The 16,195-nt window shown below is 39.7% G+C and overlaps 1 protein-coding gene and 1 long non-coding RNA gene across 6 annotated transcripts in view; both read right to left on the bottom strand.

The window, feature by feature from the left end:
- The window catches only part of CEP126 (centrosomal protein 126), a 102,574-nt gene that overhangs the window by 53,954 nt on the left and 32,425 nt on the right, over window positions 1–16,195 (bottom strand). For all 5 annotated transcript variants that reach the window (XM_045486571.1, XM_045486573.1, XM_045486575.1 and 2 more), the window contains exons 3-4: window positions 12,072–12,217; window positions 5,199–5,310 (exon numbers count right to left, since the gene is read on the bottom strand). In XM_045486571.1, the coding sequence (XP_045342527.1) occupies window positions 5,199–5,310; window positions 12,072–12,217 (258 nt within the window). The remainder of the gene's footprint in view (window positions 1–5,198; window positions 5,311–12,071; window positions 12,218–16,195) is intronic.
- LOC123602225 lies at window positions 1,689–5,189 on the bottom strand. The gene is made up of 2 exons (XR_006714416.1): window positions 4,795–5,189; window positions 1,689–4,547 (listed from the first exon to the last, which is right to left on the bottom strand). It is a non-coding gene; the product is annotated as an uncharacterized LOC123602225 (long non-coding RNA).

The following is a 16,195-nucleotide window of genomic DNA, read 5'->3' as shown; positions in this document are numbered from 1 at the left end:
CTCACATGGACCTCGGCGGCATCGCTGCTCTGGAGCCATCGCCAGAAATACTGGTTCCTGTTTGGAAGATGGGGTTTCTGCCAGGGTGGCTCTACACCCACCCACTGGGACCTTGTTTCCTTACAGGTGAGATGTCACTTGAGGGGCGAGGGGCATAGCAAAGACTGACCGCTTTGTGCTGAGCCACGAGGACTCCTATTGAAATAGAATCTTGTCCGTTGCCATGAAGTGTGCTCTGTCCTCTAAGTGAAGCCAAACTCGGCTTGTTGTAGCTGTGGGAGTCCGATGGCCTAGCTGAACTCATGAGCCACGTCTTTAATTCCATCCATTTGTTGGCAACGATCACATCTATATTTGTGGCTGAGATTTCTAACCATGAGAAACTGACTCGGGAATATCCTACACGTGTCCCGACAGTTTGCTATCCTCTTGCCAGTTGCTCTGTCCCTTAAGCCTCTCCTTCCTTAACAATCCTTTTGATAAACGGTGTCACTACCTCGTAACTGACCAATCTCCATCCCTTTCACTCCTCCTGAACCCCTGGTTCCAGTTCGATTCCACCTCCTAAACAGCTCTCACAGGTCTTCATTTTCACTAAGTATCACTTGACCTGATTTTCCCACCGTTAGCCTTACCCTACTTTTGTCCATTCTGACAGTCATTCTGAAGTATACGCGTGGAATGTTTCATTCAGTAATTGTTTTTAGGACAGACTCTTTAACAAGGCCCTTGATGAGTTAACTTGTGGCTTCCTTTCAGCCAGCCTATCTGCCCCAACTTCTCTCTGTGCGCACACCGGACGGGCCGAACTGCGCTCAGTCCCATAACACAACATGCTCTTTCATGGCATCATGCCCTTCCACACACGACTTGTTCCCTCGTCTGTGGTTCCCTCCCAGTGTTTGCCTTTCCTGAATACCCTCCTCGTCAATTAAGCTTCAGATCAAGCTCATACTCTCTGAGGAGTGTTCACGTCTCTCCACTCCAAGTATTTACTGAACGCCTCCAACATGCACAGCACTGAGCCAGGAACACCACCGGCACAGCACCTGCACGTGTGACATCTAGCCTTTATCACATCCGGTTGGGGAGACACTAGTACGTGTAACAAGCAACAATATACATAATCATGACTTTCAAATGTATTTCTATAGCTTGATCTCTCATTTCATCTTAGGTCAAATTGTTTTTATACATTTCTACTTGGATATTTATCCCCTCAATTCAGAAGCCTCAAATGAAATTTATTTACTTATTTAAAAAATTAAAAAAAAAATGTTTATTTTTGACAGAGTACAACTGGGTGAAGGGCAGAGAAAGAGAGGGAGACGGAATCCGAAGCAGGATACAGGCTCTGAGCTGTCAGCACAGAGCCCGACGTGGGGCTCGAACTCACGAACCGCAAGATCGTGACCTGAACTTAAGTCGGAGGCTTAACCGACTGAGCCATGCAGGCGCCCCTAGAAGCCTCAAATGAAATTCAGCAATATCTCACCAAACCAGTACTGCTTCATTTTGTTTCTTTTTAAAGTCACCAAATTACCTCAAAATTTCAGTTCCTTTTGATTTCATTTTTTTCATTTTCTTTATTCCCTCATACACCAAACTCATAATCTAATTTCTATAATCTATTTCTATGAAATGTCTTTTCCTTCTTTCTTTTCAACTTTCTTTTAACATAAGTCCTTTTAAATTCATGGCTGTGCCTCCTGATTTTCCTGCCGCTAATCACTCTGTGCTCCAATTTGTATATGTCTAGTCGATCAACATTCTTAAACTCTTATTTCTTTATGTCACTTCTCTGTTTCATGAAAAGGCATTTTCATTTCTTCTTCTCTCATCCTTTCCTTCTAATCACTCAAAATATTTATATTCTTTAACAGATCTATCATTTCCTCGCTATACAAAATTGTACTAGTCCAGCATTGGCAGTGACGACCTCTCCTTGGGATCATCCCATTAATTTCGTCTTGTGCCCTTTGCCTTCAATGTCTCTCCATCCTTTTCATTCTCCAACACTCATACCAGTTATCTTTCTAAAACAACAGAGGATGAGATCACTCCCTGATCGATCACCTGCATGGGTTCTCTACTAGTTATAGAACAAACCTCAAACTTCCTAGCCAGAAATAAAAACATTTCACATTCAATTTCAGTCCATTTTCTGGACCATCTCCTGTCCTTCCAGCAACACACCCTACAGTCCCGTCTCTCTGAGCGAGTCCTATTTCCTCCTACCACACTGCAGGCCTGAACAGGCCTACACTCAGCCTCTGCTTCTTCATGAGACAACGTGCACCCATCCTTTAGGACTTCTTTCCAACTTCACGATTCATACGTTGCCACTTGGCTAATATTCCCGTTACAGCTCCCCTTACACAGTGTTACGTGTGTGTTCTAACGTAACTGCAAACCTTTCCCGAGAGGAGAACCACATCTCACTCATAGTGTAACCCATGCTAATCCTTGTCCAGCTCAAACTAGGTACGTAAGATGCTCCACATGCTTGCCCTCCTCTGTCTTTCTAGACCACGTTCTGTTACTCATCAGTCTGTGGGACCTGACTGGGCCCTACATCTTTTCTGGCTATCTTTCCATCACTCTTTTCCTTTTGAAGACAAACTACGCTTCTTATCTTTACTTTCTTGCTCTCCGTCTTTTCAACTTCTAGTAATCTCTTTCCTGTGCCTATCACTTCATTGAAACTACTCTGACAGAGTCACCACTGTGACTTTTTTATTGTGAAATATAGTAGACGCACTGCTTCTTTTTAAAAAAAAATTTTTTTAACGTTTTTTATTTATTTTTGAGACAGGGAGAGACAGAGCATGAACAGGGGAGGGTCAGAGAGAGGGAGACACAGAATCTGAAACAGGCTCCAGGCTCTGAGCTGTCAGCACAGAGCCCGACGCGGAGCTCGGACTCACGGACCGCGAGATCATGACCTGAGCCGAAGTTGGCCGCTTAACCGAATGAGCCACCCAGGCGCCCCTAGACGCACTGCTTCTATAGTGGACACTGTCTTTTCCCCTCCAGATTCACTTTCTGGGCTTCTCCACTTCTCTCTGCTTGGCAGATACTAAATGATCCTTTGCCTTCTGATTTATGGCTCAGTTTGGTTGATGGGAGGCACAAGAGACAGGACGACAGAGGGAAGAGGCGCTTGAGAACTGTCCTTTTAGCCTGACCTCTGCCCTCGGCAATGCTCCCCTACCCGGGACCACGGGCTGGCTAGCAGCCCTCTTCCACAGCAGCTGCAGAGCTTCCGGTTCAGCTCCGAGGTGGTCACGGTCATGCTGATTCTATTCTCAGTACCTGGGGCACTTCATCATTCTTTGTTGGCTTTGCACTTCCTTTATCCACCTCTTTTCTGTCACCCCTTTTTTATGTGCCACCTGTTTCATGTCAGGGTAACAAGTTTTTATGTCACTAACTCCCTGGAAGCCATTTGAACTCTACTAACTGCTTTTTTTCCAGGAAACTCCACACTTCTTAAGTTTGCATCATCCCACCCTGTCCCGTCCTACGTCAACCTTCTGTTCTTAATTGTGGGCCTGTTTTCTACATCCTTAAATGTTGCTATTCTTCAGGGCTCTGCCCTACACCTGCCATCACGGTACACACTCTCCATGGCTGTGTCTCATCCATGAGCTGTGTTGAATCAACTTAAGCCTATATCTTTCTTTCAAGCTATGAACTCATATAATTTCAATGACATATATTGGGATAGCCTCCTGTTTTGTCCTCTTCTAATCCATTATCCACATGTGTAGATTGGAATGATAAATGATAAAAGAGAAAAGCTGATCTTACCCCCCTTCTACTTAAGATCCTTCACTGACTCGTCTCGAACTCTCAGGATCAAGTGTGCACTCCTTACCCCTCCAACCTCCTGCCTGGACAGGCTACTGGGACTCTGTGCTCTGGCATTCCGTGCGCTCTCCTTCCCAGAGCACATCACTCCTTCTACCGCTCTGGTCCTGCACACACACTCATCCCTCTCTGTCTGGAGCACCAGGGCTCACTCACTTCATAATTAATCCCTAGTCTCTTCAAAGCTTTGTTGAGGAATCTTCTATTCCATGAGGTCTTTCCCCAACTACAATGAAGACTGAGAAAATGAATTGTTCTTAGCTCTGATCAAGGGAACTACTGGCCACAGATATTCTAAAAATGGAAGTACTTTAGCAAATAACATTATGTACAGGCAAAATATAAACATTAATTAATGTCTCCATTGTAAATGTCTTTATATAAATAAATATTACATATTATTATCATTACTCTTGGGGTACTAGTCTATACTTTTTGAAGTATTACACTTCTCTCCTAGATTGTACACTAGGAATTGTATTTTACCACATTCTTCTTCCCCATATCCCCTTTACAAAGCCTGACTAATGTTATGCAGTGGTAGCTTTAAGAAACATTTATAATAAATAAATGGAGACATAAAAGATGTCACAGGGCACTGTGTGATTGGTTGATCGACTCTATTGCTTCTAATAATTCATTTAAGCTCCTGGAGAGGAACCACAAGCCATTACCTTTTTCTTTTTTTTTTTTTTTAAATTTTTTTTTTTCAACGTTTACCCATTTTTGGGACAGAGAGAGACAGAGCATGAACGGGGGAGGGGCAGAGAGAGAGGGAGACACAGAATCGGAAACAGGCTCCAGGCTCCGAGCCATCAGCCCAGAGCCCGACGCGGGGCTCGAACTCACGGACTGCGAGATCGTGACCTGGCTGAAGTCGGACGCTTAACCGACTGCGCCACCCAGGCGCCCCGCCATTACCTTTTTCAAGACACCCAGGAAAGATTCTCCATGAGGAAACACCCATTTTTCCCATACAGTTACTCCTTTTATCTAAAAATATATCACTACAATTCAACACTATTTTTTCCTTGCAGTGAAGGTAAATAATGAACATCAATATTTTAAAATGGTTTGAATGATAGTTTCCATAGAAATTTATTCAACATAGGCAGCACTGTAATACCAAAGACAATAAATTAGAATTTTGCCTTATTCTGGAAGCAATTTATATTCTACTCTACCTTAATTTAATCTGTGAAAATAAAACATTAAACTCTACAAGGGTGAGGGGTAACTGATGAAATGGCCTACAAACTCAGTAATAGAAAGCTATTTAATTATTACATATTAATAATTATACATAATAATAATACATTACTTACCTCCAATTTACTGTTGGTCTATGGGAAGAGGGAAGGTTTACTTCTGATTTTAAGTTGGATTCCTGAATTTGTTTGAGGGCTTCTTCCAAAGGAGGAACTGGTTTTTGAAAAGCTAAGAGAATAAAGAAAAATCAAATAGTATAGAATCACTTCATCTTCTATTCTAACTGGTCAATAATAAATACTACTTTATTTTTATTTATTTATTTATTTATTTATTTATTAAAGCAACTCTTCCTTTTATTTTTTATTTATTTATTTTTAACGTTTTTATTTATTTTTGAGACAGAGAGAGACAGAGCATGAACGGGGGAGGGGCAGAGAGAGGGAGACACAGAATCTGAAACAGGCTCCAGGCTCCGAGCTGTTAGCATGGAGCCCGACGCGGGGCTCAAACTCACGAACTGTGAGATCATGACCTGAGCTGAAGTCAGACGCTCAACCGACTGAGCCACCCAGACGCCCCAATAAATACTACTTTAAAACTTTTGAAAAAAGAAAATATTTTTTTAGAATAGTGTCAATATTTTAAATTTAGATATTTAATTACCCAAAGAGAAACTGTGACCTCAAAATTCACGTCACCAATTTTAAGAATATTTATCTGGAAAAAAAACTAAGAAATGTTCAGGCCCTTCATCCCGGCATGCAAACCACACTGTATTTGATCTCATGACTCCATAAATTTCTGACAAAATTTATTAATATTCTTATGAAGAAAAGGGGAAGGTATAAAAACACCAGCTGATGTTTACTGAGCACTTACCATTACAGACATTATTTTTTTTTTTAATTTTTTTTTCAACGTTTATTCATTTTTGGGACAGAGAGAGACAGAGCATGAACGGGGGAGGGGCAGAGAGAGAGGGAGACACAGAATCGGAAACAGGCTCCAGGCTCTGAGCCATCAGCCCAGAGCCCGACGCGGGGCTCGAACTCACGGACCGCGAGATCGTGACCTGGCTGAAGTCGGACGCTTAACCGATTGCGCCACCCAGGCGCCCCTACAGACATTATTTTTGAGCATGTTGTAACAAATGTAATCCTCACTACAGCCTGTGAGGCAGATGCTCTTTGAATCTCCATTTTGCAATGGAGGAAACTGAGGCATAGAGCAGGTAAGTATCTTGTTCGAGGTCATAGACCATGTGGACATTCGTTGACATGCTACACAGTACAACCTCTTACCCAACTCTACTTTGCGTGCGTAGTAGCCACTTTGCAAAGCCCTTTTGCTGGGCACGTTGGTCTCAACGTACTCAACCTCTCCTACTTCTCGAAATACCCTTTCACTTATGTGGTCAAGTTGAAACTCAGCTGTCTTAAATGGAAACTCACCTGCTTAAATGGAGGCATTATTTTGCATTATTTTGCATCACATACTACAGAAAACTCAAGGCCTGGAGGTAGGGTAGCTGACTTTCTAGCTCTCTACAGACACCTCCAAACCGTCTTTCCTCCTTCTCCTTTAAAAACCCTGTATGTTTTCAGGCTTTTTCATTATTGCAATCTTTGTTATTTACCTTAAAATTCTAAAGCAAAGCCAGTACATTATTATGTATGCTTTAGTTCAGACGGAACTCTAGAGACAGTCCATTTCCTTAATTAAGAGGTGATGGCATAATATTCTGATGAATACAGCTGCATGACAGGGCTTGCAGGATATTCCAATCATAAAGGACCAATCCTTTTGAGGCAGATATTGTCAAGTGTTATATATCAACTGGTTTTCTAATTGGTATACTCAATGTCTAACATGGGTTTTTGTTGGTGAAAAGAACAGCTTGGTGAATATCTTGTTGAATGTTAAAAATGGGATTTCTTTGTTGAAATTAAAGGTATTCAAGACAAGTACGTTTTCATAAATATATTTTAATCACTCCCTACCTTTACATGAACAGGGAATAAGAATGCAGGGAGGTCTATATCCTTTACCCTATCGATGATCTCTGAGCCTTGATGTCTACTCAGCCTTGTGTCTGACCGTTAATACAGGAACATTTCTCAATGTCCAATGCCAGATGGCACAGTTCTGTCTCTGGAATGTGGCTGTGTGTATCTCGGCAGACCTCTCATAGAAGGTATAGTTAGAGTACCTACAAGGACAGAAAGCTGGGACTTTATTCAGCTCACTGAACAAGCTGTATGAATGTTCTGTGTCTAGTCATACAAGATTAGAGTCTGATACTTGCTTTTATTAACCTTCACCACTTGATGCCTATCAAAGAGAGCCTAAACACTAATTTTAATGTTAACTCAGGTCAACAAAGACATTACATCGAAGAGACAGACGTACCTGTATGTTCACCCCAGCATTATTTACAACAGCCAGGAAATGGGAGCAACCTGTGTCCACTGATAGATGAATGGATAAAGAAGATAGGGTATACTGGGGCTCCTGAGTGGCTCAGTTGGTTAAATGTCCGACTTCGGCTCAGGTCATGATCTTACAGTTCGGTGAGTTTGAGTCCCGCATTGGGCTCTGTGCTGACAGCTAGGAGTCTGGAGCCTGCTTCGGATTCTGTGTCTCCCTCTCTGTGCCCCTGCCCCATTCATGCTCTGTCTCTCAAAAATAAATAAATGTTAAAAAAAATTCAAGAAAAAAGAAGACGTGGTATATATACATTATGGAATATTATTTAGCCATCAAAAAAGAACGAAATCTTTCCATTTGAGACAATGTAATGGACCTAGAGAGCATTATGCTAAGCGAAATAAGTCAGACAGTGGACAAATACTGTATGATGTCACTTACATGTGGAATCTAAACAGAACAAACCAAGTGAACAAAACAAACAGACGCACAGAGAGAGGAAACAAACTGTTACTAGGGAGGGCAAAGGTTGAGGGGCTGGTGAAGTGTGAGATAGGCTGGGGGGTTGGGTTAAGAGGTATAGACATCCAGGTGTAAAATAAGTAAGTCATGAGGATGTTACGTACAGCACAGGGAGAATAGTCAGTGACGCTGTAAGAATTTTGTGTGGTGACAGATGGAACTAGACTTATTGTCAGGATCATTTAATAACGTATAAAAATAAAGAATCACAATGATGCATGCCTGAAATGAATAGGATATTATATGTCAGTTATACTTCAGAAAATGAAAACTACCTTAGATCAGTGTACGACCACCCATGACTGCTTCTTGTTGCTGTTAATCTAACGACTCCTGGTTACCACCCCTCATGCGCTGGGGATACTGGAAGCCTGTTATTTTTCAAGTCCTACTGCAGACCACAGCTGCATTCCTTCATTTAGCCCAGGAGCTCTGGTTTTTCCAGTTCTTCTACCCTAATATGCTCACTCCAACGGTTTTCTGACCTCATTCAAACCCCCAGCCTGCTGCCCTTCTTTGTAGCACGGGGAAGAGCCGACCTCCGGGCTTCCTGGTGAGCTTGCGGTTAGCCTTCAGGGTTTGGGAATAAAGTGAACTAACAGTCAATTAAGTAGTAGTCTTTCATAGCTTTGTTCTTGCTCTTCACTGATAGCACTGGCTTTTCTTAAAATTTTATTTTGACGGGGGTGCCTGGGTGGCTCAGTCGGTTAAGCGTCCAGCTTCGGCTCAGGTCATGATCTCGCGGTCTGTGAGTTCGAGCCCCGCATCGGGCTCTGTGCTGACCGCTCAGAGCCTGGAGCCTGTTTCAGATTCTGTGTCTCCCTCTTTCTCTGACCCTCCCCTGTTCATGATCTGTCTCTCTCTGCCTCAAAAATAAATAAATGTTAAAAAAATTTTTTTTAAACTTTTGACATTTTGCATAGGTGACATATTCATACTCAGAAGTGAAAAATATACATGATACATTTGGAAGTCTTGCTCTCCTTGGTCACTTTTATATTCTTTCACTGTTTCTTTATGCAAATACAAGCAAATGTAAATACAGTAAAACTTTGGATTGCGGGGAACTTGTTCTGTGAGTGTTCTGCAAGATGAAATTTCTCTAATAAATTTTAACTAGATAAGTGAGTGGCTTGCACTTGTTGCAACTCGTTGCAAGATAAAGGAGTGATGCCAAATGTCACATGATCAGAACTGAGCCAATGGTTCTTGAAATTCACTTTGGCATATGAGTGCTTTGGTTTATAAGCATGTGTCCGGAACAAATTATGCTCACAAACCAAGGTTTTACATATACATTTTAATTTTGACAACGACTTCTCAAAATCCATTTTTTGGTTTTTCTTGCTCTACCTACAGTATACACTAGTATGTGTTAAGATTCTATTTTAGGCCCTACTCTCAATCTATGGTCTATATCCTGTTGTTTAGTTTATCTTTCCCATGGCTTCATTTTCAACTATATATCCATTCACTAGTGACTCTTAAATATATACATCTCTATTCTGTATCTTGTTCTCAAGTTTCAGACCCACATTTCTAGTTGCTGATTTGATTTCTCCATTTGGATAAGCCAAAGGAGGCTCAAAATCAATACATTTAAAACTTAACGATCATTCACACTTGTAACCTGATTCACCCATAACCCTGATTAATATGATCATCTACCAAAATCATTAAATCCGTAAAAATGTCTAAAAACGTGTGAGGCTCTCTGCAAAATCCTAGGGCACTGTTCTCCACCTGGACCCTTGGCACTTTCCATTGATTGTAACTGAAATCTACTGATTACATCTCCTGAATATATTACCACTTCCCTCCACATCCAGTACAGTGCTTTAATTTAGCAGCTGGACCTCTCTTGCCACAAATAACGAAATAGTCTCATACTAATCTATCTACTTCAGTGTCTTTACTGGAACCCAACATCCATGTTGTAACTGTAATTCTCTTTCTAACAAACAAATCTAATTATAGTAGAGACCCCAAGTTTCCCACCCAATATCCATTTTCCCTTTCTTCCTTGGCAACAGACCCTACATTAATAGTTAGAGGAGTAGCAATAGAGCTTTAAAAAATTTTTTTTTCATTTTTCAGTACCCCCTGCACATGAAGTTGCCAATTATAAATTACACTAAGCAGACGGATATTTCTAGGAACACAATTTAAAAGGAGCTCAGAAGTACAACCTTTTTTCCTTTACAATTCTTCCTTCTTCATGACTACAACATGGCATGATGGCTGGAGCTTTGGCAGGTACAATGTGACCATGAGGGTGAAGATATAAATCACAAACTAAGAATAGTTGAGCTGAGAGACAGAGGCATTGGAGTTCCCAGTGATACTGCACAGTCCCCAAACGAGCTGTGACTGCCTACCTCAGGACTTCATATTATCAGAGGGAGAAATAAACCCCGCCATATTTAAGCTGTTATTATTTTTAATGGTGTTACCACCCCCTTACTCACTGTGACACACAGTAATGGCTTCATTGTCAATTAAAAACCTTTAAGTGGATTGCATTTTGGAGAAAGACAAAACGCCTAGCATGATATGCAAAGCTCTTTGGGTCCTGGTTCTAACTTAGTTTTTTAGACTTACATTCATTTTTCTTCACTTTTTCCCCACCCTAGGCTTCAGGATACACCAAAATACATAATTTATTTGCGAAAGCTTTTCCTTCCGCTGGGGATTAAAAATTTTTTTTCTCTATGCATGGCAAAATGCTCATTCTTCAAGATTCAAATTAAGTCATTTTTTCAGGGATAATGTCCTTGATGTCCCTGTACAGCTGTAGTTTTCTTCCTTCTGTGTTCACACAGAGCTTCACATATTTTGTTACCACAGCAATCATCAGTGTATTTATTGACATTGTTTACATTATTCTCACCTCCAAAATAAGCTGTGAGGTCTTTAATGGTAGAGTAGGACTAGATTTCTCTCTGTCTCAGCCCAGGGCTAAGTACAGTGTAGTACAACGTATGTTTGTTGAACATAAAGGTTCTGCCTGTCCTTTTCTTTTTGAAGCTTTGACATTTTATTCTTAATTCTGTGTTGCTATTTAAGGTATAAAAAATGTAGATGTGATACCAAAGAATCAACCATACTCATATTTAGATTCTTAATAGGTTCCAGGTCTCAGATTGTTGGATTGTATCACTTTGTACACTTTATTTTTATTTAAATGTTTCTCAAACAGGAATTTGAATCAAAATGTGAATAAAATACCAGAATGAACGTGACACTAATTTACTAAACCTAAATGTTAAATTTTCTTTTTACTAAATCAGTTTTAAAAAGACAAAGCAGGGGCGCCTGGGTGGCGCAGTCGGTTAAGCGTCCGACTTCAGCCAGGTCACGATCTCGCGGTCCGTGAGTTCGAGCCCCGCGTCGGGCTCTGGGTTGATGGCTCAGAGCCTGGAGCCTGTTTCCGATTCTGTGTCTCCCTCTCTCTCTGCCCCTCCCCCGTTCATGCTCTGTCTCTCTCTGTCCCAAAAATAAATAAACGTTGAAAAAAAAAAAAAAAAAGACAAAGCATTGTGAGCCAGGATATAGTAGAATCAAACTTGCAAGCTTTCAAAATTTACTAATAGAGCCAACAAAATATTCTCCAAGTTAAAGCTAAATCAAATTACGATTTTTCACTTGGTTAAAACCTTATTACTCAAAGGCATATTTTTTTAGTTTGAATTTATACTTCCTTTCTTTTTTTTTTTTTATTTTCTTTTTTAATGTTTATTTTTGAGGGGGAGAAAGAGGGCAAGCAGGGGAGGGACAGAGAGAGAGGAAGACACAGAATCTGAAGCAGGTTCCAGGCTCCGAGCTGACAGCACAGAGCCCAACACAGGGCTTGAACTCAAAAACTGTGAGATAATGCATGACTTGAGTCGGAGTTGGACGCTCAACTGACTGAGCCACTCATGTGCCCCTATATTTTCTTTCTTAATTTATCATTTTACTGCCTACTCAATATTGAATATTGAATATTAGATATAACTTTCATTTTTGTTCTCAGATTGTTCTAGAGATTAAGGTACCTGCTCTCCTCCGTTGTGAAAGAGGAATATGGGCACGTTGGAATTTTTCAGTGACTTCTTCAAACTTCTCTTTTCTTTGTTGAAGTATTTGTTCTCTGATTTGTTGTTCTCTTTCTTCTTGTTCTTTTCGTTTCTCTTCAAAAGCTCTATATTTAAAACACAAAGTAGATAACTGAATTAGGGATTAAATTTTAAAAATCTCAATACAGAAAATAGCTTCAAACTAGTGATTTATTATACAGTGATGTTTTCATATTTCAAAAGTCTATTTACTTAGAAACAAATTAAAAAAAAAAAGGCCCTTAGCTAAGAATTTTAATATCTTTATATGTGGTAATTCCAGAACCTTATCCAGGCCTGGCAGGCCTACATACATGTTTCCACCTCCCAAAGCCTGCTGTGGAAGCATTCTTTACTATTTTCTGGAATGTGAAGAGCTAATTCATTGGTGAAAGAATCAGTCTTACAAATTATGGGGCAGTCAGGACAATGCTGTATATTTCTTTTTTTCTTTTAGACCAAAAGTTTAAAATTGGCTGTCATGATAAGTCTGAAGTATGCTAAAAATCCATGCGATTTACGTTAAAATCTTGATTTCCACCTCCTCTGGAAAATATGTAAGATTTGTCAAGTATGAACTCCTATTCACACATTCCCTATTTTTCTTAACTTTCCTATTTCATTTATTTGTGATTGCACCTGGGCACTTGAGTTTATATTCTCTAGTTTCATCTGTTTCAAAAAATTAATTTTGCTTGTGAAAAATATGTGTGTGTGTTTCAATAATTATTTGCTAGACAATGAAAAAAATGGAAAAGGAGGCTTGCAGTTCACTGGTTGAGAAACTGCCAAGTAGTTCTCTTCAGAAAGCATGGGGCTGAGAGGTGGTAGGTAAGAAGTCTTTAAGATTTTTAGTGCCATGCATTACTATTAACCATCCTTCCAAAGGCCTTCACTGGCTGGAGCATTATTCTACTCTAAATAACTCAGATTTAGGGAAGTACGCTTCTGGGAAGTAGGGATATGTATATTTAAGTGGTCTTACCCCAGTGGTAGGTAGGAGATAGTGGGTTTGACGCAACAATTACAACACTGTATTGCGAACTTCATAATATGCAGACATAAAGAAAATCCATGAGCAAAAGGATGCCAACATGGGGGTGGGACTAACAGAATCTTAAAGTTGAAGGATCCTTATATTTATGTGAAATGGTCCAGTTATAACTCTAAATAGTTAAGAATGAATATTATAATGCCTAGAGGAGCCACTAAAAAACAAGTAAAATTGAAAATTTTTTGACTAACTCAAAGGGAGGCAGGAAAGAAGAAGAAACAAGAGGAAAAAAAAAATAGAATTGATAGAAAACATAGTTAAATGAGAGACCTACATCAAACTGCTTTAAGAATTATTGGATGTAGGGGCGCCTGGGTGGCGCAGTCGGTTAAGCGTCCGACTTCAGCCAGGTCACGATCTCGCGGTCCGTGAGTTCGAGCCCCGCGTCAGGCTCTGGGCTGATGGCTCAGAGCCTGGAGCCTGTTTCCGATTCTGTGTCTCCCTCTCTCTCTGCCCCTCCCCCGTTCATGCTCTGTCTCTCTCTGTCCCAAAAATAAATAAACGTTGAAAAAAAAAAAAATTAAAAAAAAAAAAAAAAAAGAATTATTGGATGTAAAAAGACTAAACACAAGGCAGAGTCTTGTTTCTGGGAGACAGTTCTCTGTAAATATTTCATATTTCTGCACAGCCCAGGTTCTCTGAATGAAGACATTCACAGCCAACTTAAGAGTGTGTGTGTAGACAGTGGAGTATAGTAAAGCAAAGAAAGGTCTCCCTTCCTGGAGACGTTGGGTAGCGAAGATAAAGATCTCTCTCTTCTCCAAAGAGTGCTTACACTCCAGATCAAACATAAGGTTTCCTTCTCTCTGGAGAGGAGGATAGCAGAGGCCATGTAGTTTCCACGTGTCGTGGTTCCTAGCCCGTAATGAACTAGTTCCTACTCTGTGCAGGAGCCATCTGGCCCTCACAGCATTGCCCTTTGGGGAGTAGACTTTAGGAAACTGACACAAGACATTGCTTTGGCTACGCTTTTTCCACGAGTGATACAGTTTATTTTCTTGCAGCCTGCCACAATACATACGAAATAGTGGTAAGCTAAAAAAATTAGCTTGCTTGTCAAAACCTCAGATCCTATACAGTTCTTCACAGTTTCTGATTTAGCACTTGCTAGACTGAATATAATCAAGACACAAGAGGATTTCCACAAACACAGACAGGTTGAAAGCAAAAGGATGAAACAGTAGAAGACATTCACTAAATTAATAGCAGACAAAGTAGGCTTTAAGACAGGGAGTATTACCAGAGATGAAAACAATATTTCATAATGATAGAAGGGTCAGTTCATCAGGACTACATAAAAATCATAAATATGTATGTACCTAATAAGAGACCTTCAAAATACATGAAGCAAAGAACTAAAGGGAGAACCTGATGAATCCATGATTATAGTTGCATATTGCAACATACCTCTCAATAATTGATAGAACAGTCACAAAAAAAATATCAGTAAGAATACAGATTTGAACAACACTATCAACTACCTTGACCTTGTTGATATTTACAGAACAACTATTTAGGCCCAACAATTGCAATACATATTCTTTTTGAGTGCAACATAAGAAATCTTACATTGGCCCATAAAACAAATGCCAATGAATTTCATAAGATTTAAATCTTAGAGTATGTTCTCCAATTAAAAAATAGATTTATATTAGAAATCAATTATGGTATCTAGAAAAGCTCAATAACTGGAAATTAAGAAAAAAACAAGAACATACTTCCAAATAAGCTACAGGTCAAAAAAAAAAAAAAGAAATCAAAAGGGAAGTAGCAAAACAAAATGAACAAAATGAAAATGCAGCATACCAAATTTATTGAGTGCAGTTGTTCAGAGGGAAATTTATCTTATTATTTTTTTTAGTGTTTATTTAATTTTGAAAGAGAGGGAGCAGAGCATCCTAGGCAGACTCTGCATTGACAGCAGCAAGCCCGATGTGGGGCTTGAACTCATGAACTGTGAGACGGTGGTCTGGGCCTAAGTCGAATGTCTAATCAACTGAGCCACGCAGGCGCCCCCCGGAGGGAAATTTATAACTTTAAATGCCTACAGTGGAAAACGATAAAAACTTTAAATCAGTGATTTTAGTTCCCACCTTAAGAAGATGGAAGGCGTGCAATTTTATTCTTTGGTAAGAAGAAAGGAATGAAGTAAAAGAAGAAAGCAATGAAACACTAAACTAAAAAACAGAGACCACAAAGACTAAAGTTGTGTTTGAAAACCTTAGTAAAATTGATAAACTCCTACCAAGAATGATGAATGAAAAAAAAAAAGAGTGAAGAAAAAAAAGTAAACAAAATGATCACTCTCATGAATGAAAGATAGGCTATCACTACCAATACCACAGACATTAAAAGAATAATATGACCAACTTTCTGCTAATAAAGTCAACAACTTAGATAAAAATGGATCAATTTCTTGAAAGAATCAACTTAGCAAAACTGACAAAAAAAATACAAAAACTTTATTAATAAATTTATAATTAGTAAGCTTTCTACAAAGAAAACTCCTTGTTCAGATTTTTTATTATTACCTTTTGTCACATTTAAAGGAGAAATAACAATCATAGAACCTTTTTCCAAGTATAGAAGTGGAGGAAACACTTTCTCAACATATTTTATTTGTTAAAAATTTTTTTTTAATGTTTATTTATTTTTGAGAAAGAGAGACACAGTGCAAGTGGGAGAGGGGCAGAGAGAAAGGGAGACACAGAATCCGAAGCAGACTCCAGGCTCTGAGCTGCCAGCACAGAGCCCAATGTGGGCTCAAACCCACATGAGATCATGACCTGGGCTGAAGTCAGACACTTATCCAACTGAGCCAGCCTGGCGCTGCCCCCACTACCCACAACATATTTTATAAAGCCTGTATAACCTTGATCTCCAAACCTCACAAAGATATTACAAGAAATTTATAGACCAAACTGTACACAAAAATCCTTCACAAAATATTAGTAAATGAAATCCACCAGTTTATTAAGAAAACTCCCACATCACCAAATGAGAGTTACCC

Source organism: Leopardus geoffroyi, chromosome D1 (assembly GCF_018350155.1).
Source record: "Leopardus geoffroyi isolate Oge1 chromosome D1, O.geoffroyi_Oge1_pat1.0, whole genome shotgun sequence".
Taxonomy (NCBI): domain Eukaryota; kingdom Metazoa; phylum Chordata; class Mammalia; order Carnivora; family Felidae; genus Leopardus; species Leopardus geoffroyi.
Note: the sequence above shows the minus strand (reverse complement) of the source record. Positions and strands in the feature narration are given on the sequence as shown.